General features: G+C 35.0%; 1 protein-coding gene across 1 annotated transcript in view; it reads left to right on the top strand.

Moving 5' to 3' along the window:
• Positions 1-14849, top strand: part of LOC106871845 (uncharacterized) — a 71067-nt gene extending 56218 nt beyond the window's left edge. Inside the window, exons 7-12 of the mRNA XM_089340761.1 lie at positions 1162-1214; positions 4089-4186; positions 7287-7437; positions 8770-8847; positions 9237-10697; positions 14064-14849. Coding sequence (XP_089196887.1) covers positions 1162-1214; positions 4089-4186; positions 7287-7437; positions 8770-8847; positions 9237-10697; positions 14064-14516 — 2294 coding nt within the window. The 3' untranslated portion in view covers positions 14517-14849. The remainder of the gene's footprint in view (positions 1-1161; positions 1215-4088; positions 4187-7286; positions 7438-8769; positions 8848-9236; positions 10698-14063) is intronic.
• Positions 14850-15965: the final 1116 nt, after the last annotated feature.

Genomic DNA, 15965 nt, shown 5'->3' with positions numbered 1-15965 from the left:
ACCAGCTTGATAATTAGAAAGCTATTTTACTAAATTGATTATTTTAAAAATTAACTGAAACTAATATTGCATATATTAACAAAAATATGGTAACAAAAGGGTTAATGGTATTTGAGCCAATTTTATATTTTGTAAGTTTTTGTCTTCCATTAACACATTCTGTCTGTCTGTTTTACATTTGTTTTTCCTGCTGGTATGGGTTGGACAAAAAGTTAGCTATTTTAGGCAGAATTTTGTGGCCAGATGCCCTTCCTGTCATTAATTTTTACCTATTTTCCAAGTATGGGATTTGAACGTGTTGAGAAACGGGATGCACAGTCTACTGAGAATGTGAACTTGACATCACTTTTTTTTTTCTGCTCAAGCAGTGACATGCAAAGACAAGGCCTGACCACACACACACACACACACACACACACACACACACACACACACACACACGTACATGCTTCTATTCAGTTTCTGTCTACCAGTTTCTCTTACTGGGTATTGGGTAGCCCAATGTGTGGTACAGTGCAAGAGATAAAATTTGAAAGTATTTGGTTATGAAAGAAACTCCATATTGACACAGCTATATCTGTGCCTTGTGTCAGCTTAATAATATTGAAAAGAAGCTCATCACATGTGTGCGTATGTTACTATTTCTGTGCATTGACATCACGTGATTGTTGCAAATAAGTGTCAGCTTCATGCAAGCAGTGTCCTTTGTTCAAATCTTCTATGAAAATACCTCTGGTTATGGGGAAATATTACCTTACTTAGAAACGAGGATTGGTGACAGGAAGTGTGTCCAGCTACAGAAAACTTGTTTCAAGAAATTCTCTCTGACCCATACAAACATAGAAAATGGACATTAACCCTTTGATGTTCAGATTACTCTGTTAAATGTAATTCCTTTTCACTCAAATTGTTTTGAATTAATCATGCATTATCTCATTGCTTTGAAATCTCAATGATGTGATTATTTATTTTTAGAATGTCAAAGTGGGTTTGGTGTGAGAGGCTAGATGTGGCTAGTTCAAATATAAAACATGTAGAATATTTGGGCCGGATATGGCCGGTTTAAACACTAAAGGGTTAAAATGATTTATCTTCTATAAATTTAAATCTTATTCTATGTTTGGGATGAAGATACTGATAAAATTTCTTTTTCTTTTGCAGTTGACTTGTTTGCATTTTATAAGAATGCATACAAATTGGGAGGTTATGAAAGGGTATGTATATATATATATTTTTTTTTTTTCTTTCTTTCTTTTTCTCTCTTAATTCTAAATTTATACAAAAGATCTGTTAAGTGTAGAATTTATATTTTATATTTGAGCTGACAGTTCCATGTATGAGCATGTCATAAACATGAATATTTTTAACAAGACTTTTATCGAGTCTTAATGCAAAAGTTTTTTTTTAGTACTTGTTTTAAATTTATATATTTTTTATGTTAAGCAAAACTTATTTTTCTCTTTTTTTGATGTCATCAAATTATTCCATAAGTACTTTTTTTCCTTTTGCAATTTGAAATACCAAAATATTTCTCTTTATATATAATAATCAGGGTTTATTTCTCCTAGACATTTTGAATCATAAATAATTAGATTAGCTGTCCAGTTTAAAAATAACTCTGTATCTTCTGCATTACTATTGTTCTTCAAACTAATCCTCTTCGGAGGATTATAACTAAAATATGTAGGTGCAATTCACATATAAGAATATAAAATTAAGATAAAATCTAAATTGCCTTTCATGAATAGTAGAAACGGAAAAAAAAAGTCATTTTCATTCCATATAGGCTCTCTATGATGGCAAGGATGAACAATGTTAAATCCACACGCACACACACACACATGTGGACTATATATAGAGTGAGATTCAGGTATAAACATTGTAGAACGCTGTGCAAAGCTTATCCACAGTTATTAGCTACCTGATGTCATCACACTGTGGAAATTCTTCTGCTGCTGGATGGACATCAGGAATTCCATAGTATCCGAAGAGTTTATATAAATAGACAAATGAAAGAAAATAAAATTACTGATATTCTTTGTTTAAAATCACTCCAATTGTTTTGATGCATTCTCACACCTGTTGTACTGAGGTGAGATGATGTGCAATCGTTATCTTCCATCAAAGATGTAGAATGCGCCTCCTCAGGTCAATTTGTTTAAATAAGTTCTTCGTTAAATTCTCTCGACATTTCACTCAATGTGATAGTGTATACCAAGAATGATGTAATTCCCAGCAGTTCACAGACAAATCTTTTCTTTCAGTTGTGTATGTATATATATATATATATATATATATATTTCTATATATTTCTATATATAGATAGATAGATAGATATTTTCGGTTTTGTTGATTTTCGGTTATTATGGTTAAGCACAATGAATAATTTATGAAAAATTATGCTAATATTTCAGATAAAATTACAGATGTTTACATCAGAATCAAACATGTAAGAAATGCTCTCTTTGGAGTGTAGTTGTGCCTTAACCCTGCTTTTCAGAAATATCACCCATCACTTAAAAGCTAGAAAATTCATAAAAATATGTATAAACAGTAGATTAGTAGCCAACTGGTATTCTTTTTCTTTAATCTTAATTTTACATAACAGTAGTTGCTAAATTGACAATCAATACTGCCCTTCACTTTAGTGCAGTTTTGCTGACATCAAAGAATTTTTATTTAATTTGAAGTAAACTTGTCAAAATTCAGTCATGTTTTTAAAAGGTATTTTGTTTTTAAAAATGTATATTAAAATCAATTGTACAAAATTTATTATAATTTTTTTTCCTCTTTATGGCCGTTCCTTATCTTTTTCTTTCTTGATTTATTTCATACGAAATTTTAAATCTAAGTCTTTTATGGTTTTTTTTGCTGCTGAAGATATTTCCTTTAATTATCCAGTTTGTATTATGTGGATTAGAGAATAAGTTTCTTAGAAAGTCTCTCTGAAGTTAGTGTGTGTGCGTGTAGTAAAGTGTACTGTATTATAGTTTCATTTAGGCCAGCCTTACCAATTGGTTTTGCACTGGGAATTAGATAACTGGATATTTGATAACAGTACTGTTAAGTAACACAATATGCTCCTCAGAGTTGTGTGTATGTGTGCGTGTATGTAATATGTTTATGTATATATATGTTTATATACATGTATGTTTTTATATATATATATATATATATATATATATATACGTTTATATATAGGCGCAGGAGTGGCTGTGTGGTAAGTAGCTTGCTTACCAACCACACGGTTCCGGGTACAGTCCCACTGTGTGGCACCTTGGGCAAGTGGATTTGGTAGACGGAAATTGAAGGAAGCCCGTTGTATATATGTATATGTATGTTTGTGTGTCTGTTTGTCCCCCCCAACATCACTTGACAACCAATGCTGGTGTGTTTACGTCCCCGTAACTTAGCGGTTCAGCAAAAGAGACCGATAGAGTAAGTACTAGGCTTACAAAGAATAAGTCCTGGGGTCGATTTGCTCGACTAAAGGCGGTGCTCCAGCATGGCCGCAGTCAAATGCCTGAAACAAGTAAAAGAGTAAAGAGTATATGTGTATGTTTATATACATATATGTTTATACATGTGTGTATGTATGTATGTATGCATAACCATACATGCTCTGTCTGAAACAGAAACAAGAAACTCGGAACAGCTACAGAGGTAAGCCTCGACTCTGAATAAATGAGCTTTTGTGTGTTTGGAATATCAAGTGACAATAAATAGTTTCTAATTTTATTCATTAGCTTCATATTTGCATTTATTCATTAAGTGTTAAAAATAGATAAATGCTTGTTTTTTGTGAGCTCTCAAAATTTAGAAAAGCTTGTATGAAATGATTGAAGCTCAGTATGATGGTAAATATAGTGTAGTAGTAGTAGTAGTAATGATAATAATACCGATAATTATAAATTAGTTCATGAAGTAGTTGAATAACTGAAGCTAAGAACGGTTTGAATCTCAGACTCAGCTCACCTAGTTCTTAGACCATTGCACAACACAATGTGTTTTTTGTAAAAAATTTTCTGAAAATGAAAATGTTTTCAATAATTAGATTAATTAAGTTTCCATTAATCTTTCTTTTACAGATTACTAATCAACGAATGTGGAAACAGTTATATGACATGATGGGTGGTAATCCTGGAAGTACAAGTGCTGCGACTTGTACAAGAAGGCACTATGAACGGTAAGACATATGCATCCTACTTTAGACAAGAAATTCTTTTGTAGCTTTCCCGACCCCATGGTTCTTGGTTTAGTCGCACTGCATGGCACACTGGGCCAGTGTCTTTCTTCTACTATATAGCCTCAGGCCAACCAAAGTCTTGCGAGTTGGATTTGATCAGCTGAAACTGAAAAAAGCCCATTGTGTGTCTGTGTTTGCCCCCCACCCACCACCACACACACACTTGAAAACTAGTGTTGCTGTGTTTACATCCCTGTTACTTAGTGGTTCAGCAAAAGGGAACAATAGAATAAGTACCAGATTTTAAAAGAAAATAAGTCGTGGGGTTGATTCGTTCGACTAAGATTCCTCAAAGCGGTGCCCCAGCATGGCCGCAGTCTAATGACTGACACAAGTGAAAGAAAAGATGAGTGACACCATTATTTGGTTCAACAATTGCATTATTTGGTTCAACAATTGGGCTGCAGCCTTGCTGTGTAACGTTGGCTGTGAAAGTCTCAGTTGATCATGTTAGCTCCCTGTACTTAATTAAACAATGGCTAATTTTTAAACCACTAAATTACTGAACATAAACACAGCTTTGTTTCTATCAAGTGGTTTCAGTATAGACAAACATGGAAACAAAGATGAAACATAGACACACACATACTTACATGCATGTGTGTTTACATACACGCACGCACACACACACACAGTTTGATAATCGCTTTGCTGTCTAGGTTGGATGCCTGCGTATTTAAGGTAATATTTCTACAGCCGGATGTTCTTCCTGTCTCAAACTCTCCCCCCCCCCCCCCCCTGTACAAGAAAGGGTTTTTATTTTGTTTTTTTTTTTCTCCTTTTTAATTCTAACTACTTCAAGAGTGTAGAGTTTTACCATATAAACGGAATAACACCAATTATTTGTCCAGACAGGAAAAGCATCCAGCTGTGGAAACAAAACCAAGGCAGACAGTACAGCTCAGGGCAGTCTCCTGTTAAACTGTCCAACCCATACCAGCATGGAAAGCAGATTTTAAAGGATTAGTCTCGTGCAAGAACTGGAAATGGCAACTTTCATGTATATGTACACACACACACATTCATTCACTCACTCACTCTCTCTCTCTCTCTCTCTCTCTGGGCTTTCTTTCATCCAATTTCTATTTACCAAATTCACTGACTTGGCATTGGTCAGCTGGAGGTTATATTAGAAAACAATTCTTCATGATGTCTGCCCCACAATGAGTCCAAACATGTAAGTAAACTTAACTACTCAGATCCAAAATAATGGACAGACATATCAAGATTCACCATCACATTGCAGCTGCCATGACCTTTGGACACATTTTTTCCATGCTCAGAATTGCTGAAGCATGGAACAAACCACCAGCATCAGTTGTTAGCTGGCATAACACTATATAATTCAAAGCTTCCATGAAATTCACCAATTGTACACCTGATGCCCTTACCATCATCATCATTGTCGTTTATCATCTGCTTTCTATGCTGGCATGGGTTGGACCGCTTGACTGAGGACTGGCAAACCAGGAAGCTGCATCAGGTTCCAATCTGATCTGGCAAGGTCTCTACAGCAGAATGCCCTTCCTAACACCAACCACTCTGAGAGTGTCATGGGTGCTTTTTACATGCTGGTTTTACAGGAGCCAATCAGGCGGCATTGGCATTGACCATGCTCAAATGGTAATTTTTACATGCCACAGGCACAGGTGGTACTGGCATCGGCCACACTCAAATGGTGCTTCTTACATGCCACCAGTATGGGTACCAGTCAGGTGGCACTGGCATCAGCCACTCTCTAATGGTGCTTTTTACGTGCCACCAGCACAGGTATCTGTCAGGTGGAACTGGCATCGGTCACGCTTGAATGCTGCTTCTTACATACCACCAGCATGGGTGCCAGTCAGGCGATACTAGCATCGGCCACTCTCGAATGGTACTTTCTACATGCCACTAGCACAGGTGCTAGTTGGGTAGCACTGGTATCAGTTACGCTTGAATAATACATTTTACATGCTACCAGCACCCACTTTAAATAACTCATTCACTGTTCACTTCTTGTGCATTTTCTATATAATGTTCATGCACTTTTGGTTACCTTCTCTGATGAGTTGTGCACCTGAGCACTGTATACAACAAGATCATTATATTATTACTAGTAATTCTAAGGGAGTGACCTGGCAGAATCGTTAGCACCCTGGGCAAAATGCTTAGTGGCATTTCGTCTGGCTTTACGTTCTGAGTTCAAATTCTGGTGAGGCCGACTCCGCCTTTCATCCTTTTGGAGTCGATGAATTAATTACCAGTGAAACACTGGGGTCGGTATAATTAACAAGTCCCTTCCCCCAAAATTTCAGGCCTTGTGCCTATAGTAAAAATGATTATTACTTGAAATTCTGTTAATGAGCAGTAAATTTTAACCATCTTACACAGCGGTTCTCAACTTGGTTCCATATGATCCCTTGGGGTTCACAGTTTAAGGATCTGAAGCAGCCAGGGTTATTTCTCTAACATTTTACATACCTCAACATTCACAATTTAGCATGTGAAAAAAACAAAATAGGAATTTGGAAACAAGCATCTATAAAACTAGTTTTTAAACATGGAATGGCTTGGCAGTTGTAGAGGGTGGGGTCCACCAGAATAAAATAGCAATCAAAAGGGTCCAGAGTTGTAAAATGGTTGAGAACCACTAATCTCGCAGGACTGAGTCTTAACCGATATATATGAAGGCTTTCTTTTTTTTTGTTTGTTTTGCTTGCTTATACTAAATTAACCTTTTCGTTACCAACTTGGCTGAAACCAGCTCTGGCTCTGAGTACAAATGTCTTGTTTTCATAAGTTTTGAATTAAAATCTTCCACCAAACCTGAGTCACAATTTATGTTCCTAACACCAGCAGAATGATAACTAAATTATTTTACTAAATTCTTTGTTATATTTAAAGTAATTGAAAGAAACACAGAGCATCTCAAAATAAATACAGTAACGAAAGGGTTAAGCTTTTGTACCAGGTTCAGCTTTTATGACAAATATTTCTGAATTAATCCAGAATTTTGTAACTATTATCAATAATAAATTTCTTTTAAAATATTTTTCAGTTTATTACTTCCTTTTGAATTAAGTCAGAAAGGAAAGGATCTTAACATGTTATCGGATATAAAACAGAAGAAAAGTGCACATGTATCAAAAATGGACACCCATCACTCTAAACAACTTTTACATGGAACTAATGAGGACAAAAGAGACAAGGTTTGAAACCATTATTATTATTATTATTATTATTATTATTATTGTGCTGAGCTGGCAGAATCATTAGCATGCTGGACGAAATGCTCAGTGGTATTTTGCCATATCTTTACAGTCTGAGTTCAAATTCTGCCGTGGTTGACTTTGCCTTTCATCCTTTCAGGGTTCGATAAATTAAATGCCAGTGACACACTGAGATTGATGCAATCAACTAGTCGCCTCCCCCAAAATTTCAGGCATTGTGCCTTTAGTAGAAAGGATTAATATTACTATTATTAGGGTGGCATGCTGGGCAAAATGCTTAGCAGTATTTCGTCTGTCTTTAGTTCCAGAGTTCAAATTCTACCACAGTCGACTTTGCCTTTCATCCTTTCGGGGTTAATAAATTAAGTACCAGTTGTGTACTGGGTTAATCTAATTGACTTGCCCTCTCTCCCCAAAATTTTGGGCCTTGTGCCTAAAGTAGAAAAGATGATTATTATTAAAGTGGTAGGCAAAATGCTTAACAGCATTTCATCTGTGTTCTAAGCTCAAATTCCACTGAGGTCGACTTTGCCTTTCATCCTTTTGAGGGTCAATAAAATAAGTATCTGGTGAATACTGGGATTGATGTGACCAACTTAACCCCTTCCTCTAATATTTGACTGGTACTTTTATTTTATTAACCTTGATAGGATGAAAGGCAAAGTATTAGAGTTGATGGTATCAACTAAGCCTTTCCCTTAAAAATTGCTGACTTTTTGCCTAAATAAGAGAAAACTGTTGTTAAGGAGAAAGGATTGATTGGCAGAGCTGTTTGTGTCAAGCAAAATGTGTTGTGGAATTTGTTCCCACTCTTAATGTTTTGAGTTCAGTTCCTGCTGAAGTCAGCTTTGTCTTTCATTCATTGAAGGTTGATAAACTTAAATCAGCACCCATTACAGGTGGCAAGCTGATAGAAATCATTAGGGCACCACAGGTAAAAAAAAAAAAAAAAGGCTTTTTGGCTCTTTACATTCTGGGTTCAAATCATACCTAGATCAGCTCTGCTTTTCATCCTTTCAGGGTCTATAAAATAAAGTATCAGCTCAATATTGGGGAGGGGGTTAGGTCAGTGTAATCGAAGGTTCTCCTCACACCTTACAGCTCTGCTCCTAAACTTGCTGCTATTGTACCAAACAAAACTAACTACAAGTCCAGTCCTTCAAAATTGTTGCCGTTGTGCCTAAATTGGAGACAGTTCTTGCATGCATTGTACTGAAAATGTTTTCAGTGTGTGAAATTCGTAATATTGAATCATTTTAGAAAAAATAGGAGATATCACAATTAAATGAAGTATTAATTTTATTATTTTAGAGAAACAGAATGAGTATTGAAGAAAAAGAAAAGATGTGGGATGAAATGAGGAAAACCAATGCTCAAAATCGAGATAATGTAAGCATTTACTTACAGATATGTCTTAAATTTTCATTAGTACTCATTATTAACGTTTTTCAATTAAGAAAAATAAATATTTTGATTAAAAAGCATTTCGTTGTTTTTGTAAATCTCAACTGAATTGCACTAATGAAACAATTTTTAAGGGAAGTAATTCGTATAATATTAGTAAGAGTTAAATCCCTTGAAACGAATTTAGTTTTTAAGAGTCTATTTTGTAATGAAACGTTAACGTGGCTGAGGAGACTATTGGAAAGGATATCGGAATAGATGTGTAATTGAACGATATTAAACTGTATAAATAAATGCTGTGTAACGTTTTGTTGAAATATTTAAACTGCGTTGTTTCATATTTGTATGAAGAAAATTTTCTTTATTATTTTTAGGTTCGACGATTTAAATCTGGGACCCAACCAACAGTCAAAAAACTCTTATGTGAAAAATACAACCAGGATCCGTCAGATGTACTGCCTTCTTCAGTTAAAAGAGAACCATCTGATATTAAGCCCTCAGAAGAGTCTTTAAGCCATTCAGTATCTCCCCCAACACATGTTAAGAAAGGACCAAGTGTGACTCGGATTTCATCTGAAGTCAAGAATCCTGTCGTACCTGTTGTAAAACTAGAAAGTCCTATAAATGATTGGAAATTAAATGCGTGTTTAGCCATACCTAAAGAAATAACTGCTGCTGCCGTACTTGCCAGTCAATCACCTAGTCCTATCCAACTCGGCCTAGACAAGAAACAATCTGTTAATTATGTGGAAAAGAGTCAAGTTGTGACACTGCCAACACCGTCTCCTCCCTCTAATCCTTCCTATGAAAGAATCAGTCCTGTTGATCCAGTCAGTTATGAACCAGACAGTTATTCTGTCAAACCAGAAGTATCACCATGTAGTGATACTAGTGACAATAACGATTGTGATAATCAGATAAAAACTCGACCAGGACCAAGCATACTTGGACCTTTGTTACATAAACAGAAACGAGGACCTGCTTTTCAGAATCATCACATTCCATCAAGTGGGATCGCTACAGTTTCTAATGATTCTAGTAGTAGTAAGTGTATTGAAAGTACACCTCCTTGTAAGGTGCAACTTACTTCGAAAGTAAGCACCAAAACCAGTGCAACATCTGTAGCGCCAGCCATCTCTTCTAGGTCATCTACAGCTTGTCACTCACTCCCTGTTAATCGCATACCTGAAAATGGTCGGTGGCACGTTCCGAAAGTGGCTCACACTCAACCACCTCGAACTCACCGAAACGAGGAATTAAAATCACGTATTGTACGTCAGACGGTTATTCAACCAACTCCACAAAGCCCTCCAAATCATTTGCTGTCCCTTGTATCTCCATTGACCAAATATAATCGCCCACGACTTGAAGACTCTCTACCTCAGCCTGCTCATACCAACCATATGAAAAGAGCTCGTACCTATTCTAACTGTTCCTATAACCTTATGTCACCAATAACAGCTCACATTTCAAAAACTACTAGCAATAATATGGTATATTCTTCTGTTCATAGCATGGATACTAACTCACCATATTATATTCCTCCTCCTCCTCCTCCTAAGAGACAGAAACTGTCAAGCAGTCACACATCATCATATTTGGACACTGTACATAGACCAAATGATATACAATCAGAACCAACAGATTTATCTATGAAAACATTGAAAAAAGTTGTAAATGGAAGGATGAGTTACAAAAATTCTTCAAAAGATTATTCAAGAAATGATATTAATGATTCTATGCCTAGCATGTCATTTGGATCTTCTTCGTCTCCGCCTAGGGATCTTCAGACTCCTCTTGATATGACTACAAGCTCAAAGAAATACAATGTAAAGGTTAGCTTATATTTCTTGCGTATTTTTTTGTTTAAACTATCCATTTTAGATATGCTTGATTTAAGTTTGAACCCTGACAGTTTTATTGTATGAAAATGTTTATATGTTAAACAGGAATGTATATGATTTGCGTATCATATATTGCAACACCTGTTTCCAAAGCTACCATTAATCTCTCTCTCCTCCTCACATTTTTCTCTTTCAATCATTCTCACTTCTCTTCATATATCTTTGTAATTTATTTCCTCTTGTACTTTCTCTCTCTCTCAACCTGCTTATCTAGCTGTCTCCCTAACTCTCCCAAATATGGTTTTTCTACACTTAACCACGCTGGCTGAGCTCTAAAATTACTGGATTCATGAAACCATCATTAAATAGCAGCTTAAATCTTGCTATGAAATTGTCCAGTTTGTCTATTTAACAGTGCTATCAATTGAATCTTGGAAAGTAAAAAAAAAGCATTTTAAAAAACAAATTTAATTTGAAAATTTTAAATATTTACTCAAATCAGAAAATATGTGCATGTACATATAATTGATTACACAAAAATATATTTTTCTGAAAGATATTTAAAATATAAAGGTTACTTTCAAGGAAATTTTTAAAAATTCAATTAATTTTCAGATTTTACTGATAACCAAATGATTTAGATTATTTAAGCAAATTAGTATAGATTAGTACAAAAATGTTTTTGGTTTCAGTTTTGAATTTGTCATCATCATCATCATCATATTTAATGTTCTGTTTCTATGCTGGCATTGGTTAGATAGTTTGACAGGAGCTGGTAAGGCCAGGAGTCACACCAAATTCCACTGTTTTGGCATGGTTTCTGCAGCTGGATGCCCTTCCTAATGACAACTAGTTTCCAGAGTGTACTGGATGCTTTTTACATGGCGCCAAAACCTGTGCCTTTTACACAGAGCCAGCACCTGTACCTTTTACAAGGCACCAGCACCTATTTCTACAAATATGTTTTTGGTTTAAGATTCAAATTATTAAATATATTTTTGATTTTTGTTAGACACTGATATCTTGCTTATTCAATACGTCAACTGCTATGCCTCAAGATGAGGAACTAAACAGTTTTCTCCTCCCCTATTTGGAGCATTTCCATATCTAATTAAATTGTTTCTTAAAAAATTAAAACCGATATATGTGAACTTAGTAATTAAATTTCTTTAGCAATAAGAATTTTAGGAATAATAGCATCTTGAAGAATTTTTAGTTTAATGCATTGTCCCTAGTACTTAGATCTTTAAAGCCCGGTACTCATTCTATTGGTCTTTTGTTGTCAGACTGCTATGTTAGGGGGTGACATATTCACAAGAAGTGATGAGAGGCAGACAGACACACACACACACATATTTATATACATGATAAATTTCTTTCAGCTTCTGTCTACAAATCCACTCGTGAAGCTTTGGTCAGCCCATGGCTATAGTAGAAGCCACTGGCCCAAGATGCCATGCAATGGACTGAACTCAGAACCATGTGGTTGGGAAGCAAGCTTCTTACCACACAGCCACACCTGTGCCTATGTTATGGCATAGGTTATCATTATTTTTTCCTTTGTTGTTGTTAGTCTGTCTTTAAAGAAGACCTTAGTCAAAATATTTCTATAGGTATTAATTAATGTTAAGAACACTCCAAACTCTAGGGTGGAGGCTATTATTAGAATGTTAAACCCCACCATCACCACCACCATCAGTCATTGCTTTACTTTTGATTCAGAGAATTGATATCACAACTGCACTGCCATTACAAATTGACATGAGAGCTTTTTCCATTCCTAATATGTTATTGTTTTTACATGTTGCTAAAAACTTGTTCAGCGAAGCCTAAGCTCAACTCTTTACCATTTTTGCAATGAAATGAGTTTTTTTGTTCGTTTTATAGTTCTGTCACAATTTCTCAGCATCTCCTAATAGCTTCATGAAGCACTAAGTCTTCTGTGCTTTCTCCATGGACACAATAATCCTTTCTACTATAAGCACAAGGCCTGAAATTTTGTGGAGGAAGGGGGCTAGTCGATTATATCAACCCAGTATTCAACTGGTACTTATTTTAATCAACCCAGAAAAGATGAAAGGCAAGTCAAAATGTAAAGTGAGAAGAAAATGTCTGATACAATATAATTATCGGATGCAAATTGCCAACCTTTAGGCCATTTGTTCTATACTGTCATAGTCTAATGTATTCATTGGGCTCCATAGTGTATCTTTATGTACATGCCCATGTACATTTTACTACCATTTTATTTTTTTGGAACATTCATGTGAAAAATGAATTTTGTAATTCCACACGATGCATCTCAGGTTACTTGTGTAGCAGAACAGTTATTCCAGGTAAGAATTAATTGGTGTGTAGTAGAGAAGACTCTTAGTCTTCTTACATGAGACAAATCTCTTGATGGTGGACGTACAATAAACTGGACCCTGTACACTCAAAACGTTTTGTGATAGGAAGATTATTCAACCACAGAAACCAAACTGTTTCTGCAAGCTGCTTCACAAGTTTCCTGTCGTATAAAGCAAGAACTGAAAGAAAGGGTCTCTAACCTTGTATCACTTGTCCTACTTGGAACAACCTCTCTAATTTGAGGGGCATGATAAAATAATCTCAGCTCATATAATACTTATTAAAAATAAGTCTTATTAAATGAGACTTATTAAAAAAAAAAAACAGAGTTGGCCAGTTCTTGCTGTTTTTGGATGGTCCTAATTGGTGCAGAACCCAATGTATGCCAGAATAGCCAATTACGAAAAGCTTACATTAGTGGTTCTCTCAACTTTTTTAATATCCAGGTCAGATCCAAAAACCTAGTTTTTTTTTTTTTTTTTTTTTTTTTTTTTAAGGGGGCCACACCAAAAAAAAAAGTAATACACATGTCAATTAAAGAAAGAGGCACCTGTGCCAGTGACACATAAAAGGCACCCACTACACTCTTAGAGTGGTTGGTGTTGGGGAGGGCATCTAACCGTGGAAACCATGCGAACCTGGTGCAGCTCTCTGGCTTACCAGTTCCAGTCGAACCATCCAACCCATATCAGCATGGAAAATGGATTAAATGATGATAATAATTTATAGAGGGACGACCATCAGGGGCTACATGCACCCTGAGAATCTCTGTGAAGATTTACTATTTTAGACATAAATCTAAATTCAATTTTAGTAAATGCAAATACATTTTTCAAGAAAAGTTTTCTTTTTTTTTTTCAAAGAGAAATAATACTCTTTAGTTAAAATGTTTTTGTTTGTTAATCACAACAAAAATAATTATTTGCATTGATGCATTTTCAGTTTTGTTTCTTGTTGAGAATTTTTGGCTTATTTTTCTTTTCATTCGCTCTCTCTTTTTTTAAATAGGTATCCGGCAATATGTCATCAAATAAAAACTCTTCGTCACCATCAGAATTGAATGCATCTGCTTTAAGTTCATCTAACTCTTACTTAGCGGGATTAAATTTACCTGCCCAGTCAGTACATCCAGCCTTCCCACAACCCCTTCAGCCCGCACATTTAATGCGAGGTGGGATGATCTCTTCAACACATATGCAACGAATGTTGGAAGTGCAACGTTTTCCTCCACCAATTCAGCAGCAACAGCAACAGCAGCAGCAACAACCTCCTCCACCCCCTCCACCATCACTGCCACCGGCACATCCCACTCACAGGCTCGATTACAGGCCACCAAAAGACTTCTATTCATTACCTTCCCCTCTTATACTAAGTCATCCGCCTCCACCACCACCACCACCTGCATTCCCACATTTCTATCAAAATAGACAAAATTTGAAACACTTTGTCCACCCCAAATAGTGAAGAATATTAGGGTTTCTTTTTTTTATTTTTTTTATTCAAATATCAATTCAAAGACTTGCGTGAGAGCATTACAATTTTGTCTAGAACTACAGAAACACTCCAAAGTTACTTGAAAAAAAAAAAAAAATATTCTAAGGTGGTTGGAAAATTTAGCTATTCCTATTTTTCAAAAAAAAAAAAATATTAAATTCACAAAATTTTATTAGGAATCAATTGAATTTTGATAATGACTTGTGCTAAAAATATATTTAACTCTCTTTTTGCCTTATGAGTTACAATACCATTTTGATTCCATTGTTTTATTGATCCATAAAATTTTCAATAACAGTCTGCTTCTTGTTAGACATTTCTTGATTGTTTCCTGCTTTAAGCTAGGAAGTTGCCAAAGTCAAAGTTCCATTTTTCTTTCTTTTTTTTTGTTACTAAAGGATAAAGATTTTCCCCTAAATTTCTTTGGTAGTCTGTTTTCTTGAGTATTATCTCAAAATAATGTTTTATATTTATATAGAAAAGCTCTACAGAAGGTATCACACAAGAAATTGTGCATATCACTTAAGGTAATTTTGTGTTAATTGCACATTGATGATAGTAGATTAAATGTAATAAGCATTCAAACCTAACGACATATGGATGATTTTGATCTCTTAGAGTATTGCATTTACGTAGATGTCCAGGCAGTAGTCACTTTCTATTTTCTACTTTTATTCTAATTTATTATTTATTATTATTTAATTTTATTTATTTATTGTGAATATACACACACAAACACCACACACACAGAAGAAAAAGATTTATATGAAAAAAAAAAAGTGATGAGTTAGTCTTATTGGCTTCTAGTTGTAATTTTGATAAACCTATTCTTGAAAACTAGGCATTACTCATTTTTGAGTCTCTCCCTCCCTCTCTCTCTCTCTCTTTCTCTCTCATATGTCCTTTGTGTCTACATTCTGCATTCAAACCCAAATTAGTTCTCAAAAAAAAATTTAATTCTTCAATTTATAAGAGACTGCATATATATATATACATATATATATATATATATATATATATGCAATAATTATAATGATAGGGAATCTGGAGACTGGTACATCCTCAAAATTTATTTCCTTTTATTTTAGAATATCGTACGACATATTTTTGTTGCTACGACGACCTACACATATATATATCCCTCTAAGCTAATATATATATATATATATATATATGGTTTAAGCAATCCATACAAATTGATCTTGGGACAGAGGAATGGACAGCAGAAATCAATGACTATACATATATAAATTTGTAAACAACCCTCTTCTATCAAGGAGCATACAACTCTGCTAGGATTCTAAACACGAAAGACTTCCCCAGGATGTAGACACAAAGTAGCTTATTTGACTGCCAAATTTGAGTCAGTGGTTGTAGCATTGTAGATAGTGCTGAAAGTATTTTAGATATCTGTAA

This window comes from Octopus bimaculoides, chromosome 2, assembly GCF_046866305.1.
Source record: "Octopus bimaculoides isolate indiv1 chromosome 2, ASM4686630v1, whole genome shotgun sequence".
Lineage (NCBI taxonomy): Eukaryota > Metazoa > Mollusca > Cephalopoda > Octopoda > Octopodidae > Octopus > Octopus bimaculoides.
Note: the sequence above shows the minus strand (reverse complement) of the source record. Positions and strands in the feature narration are given on the sequence as shown.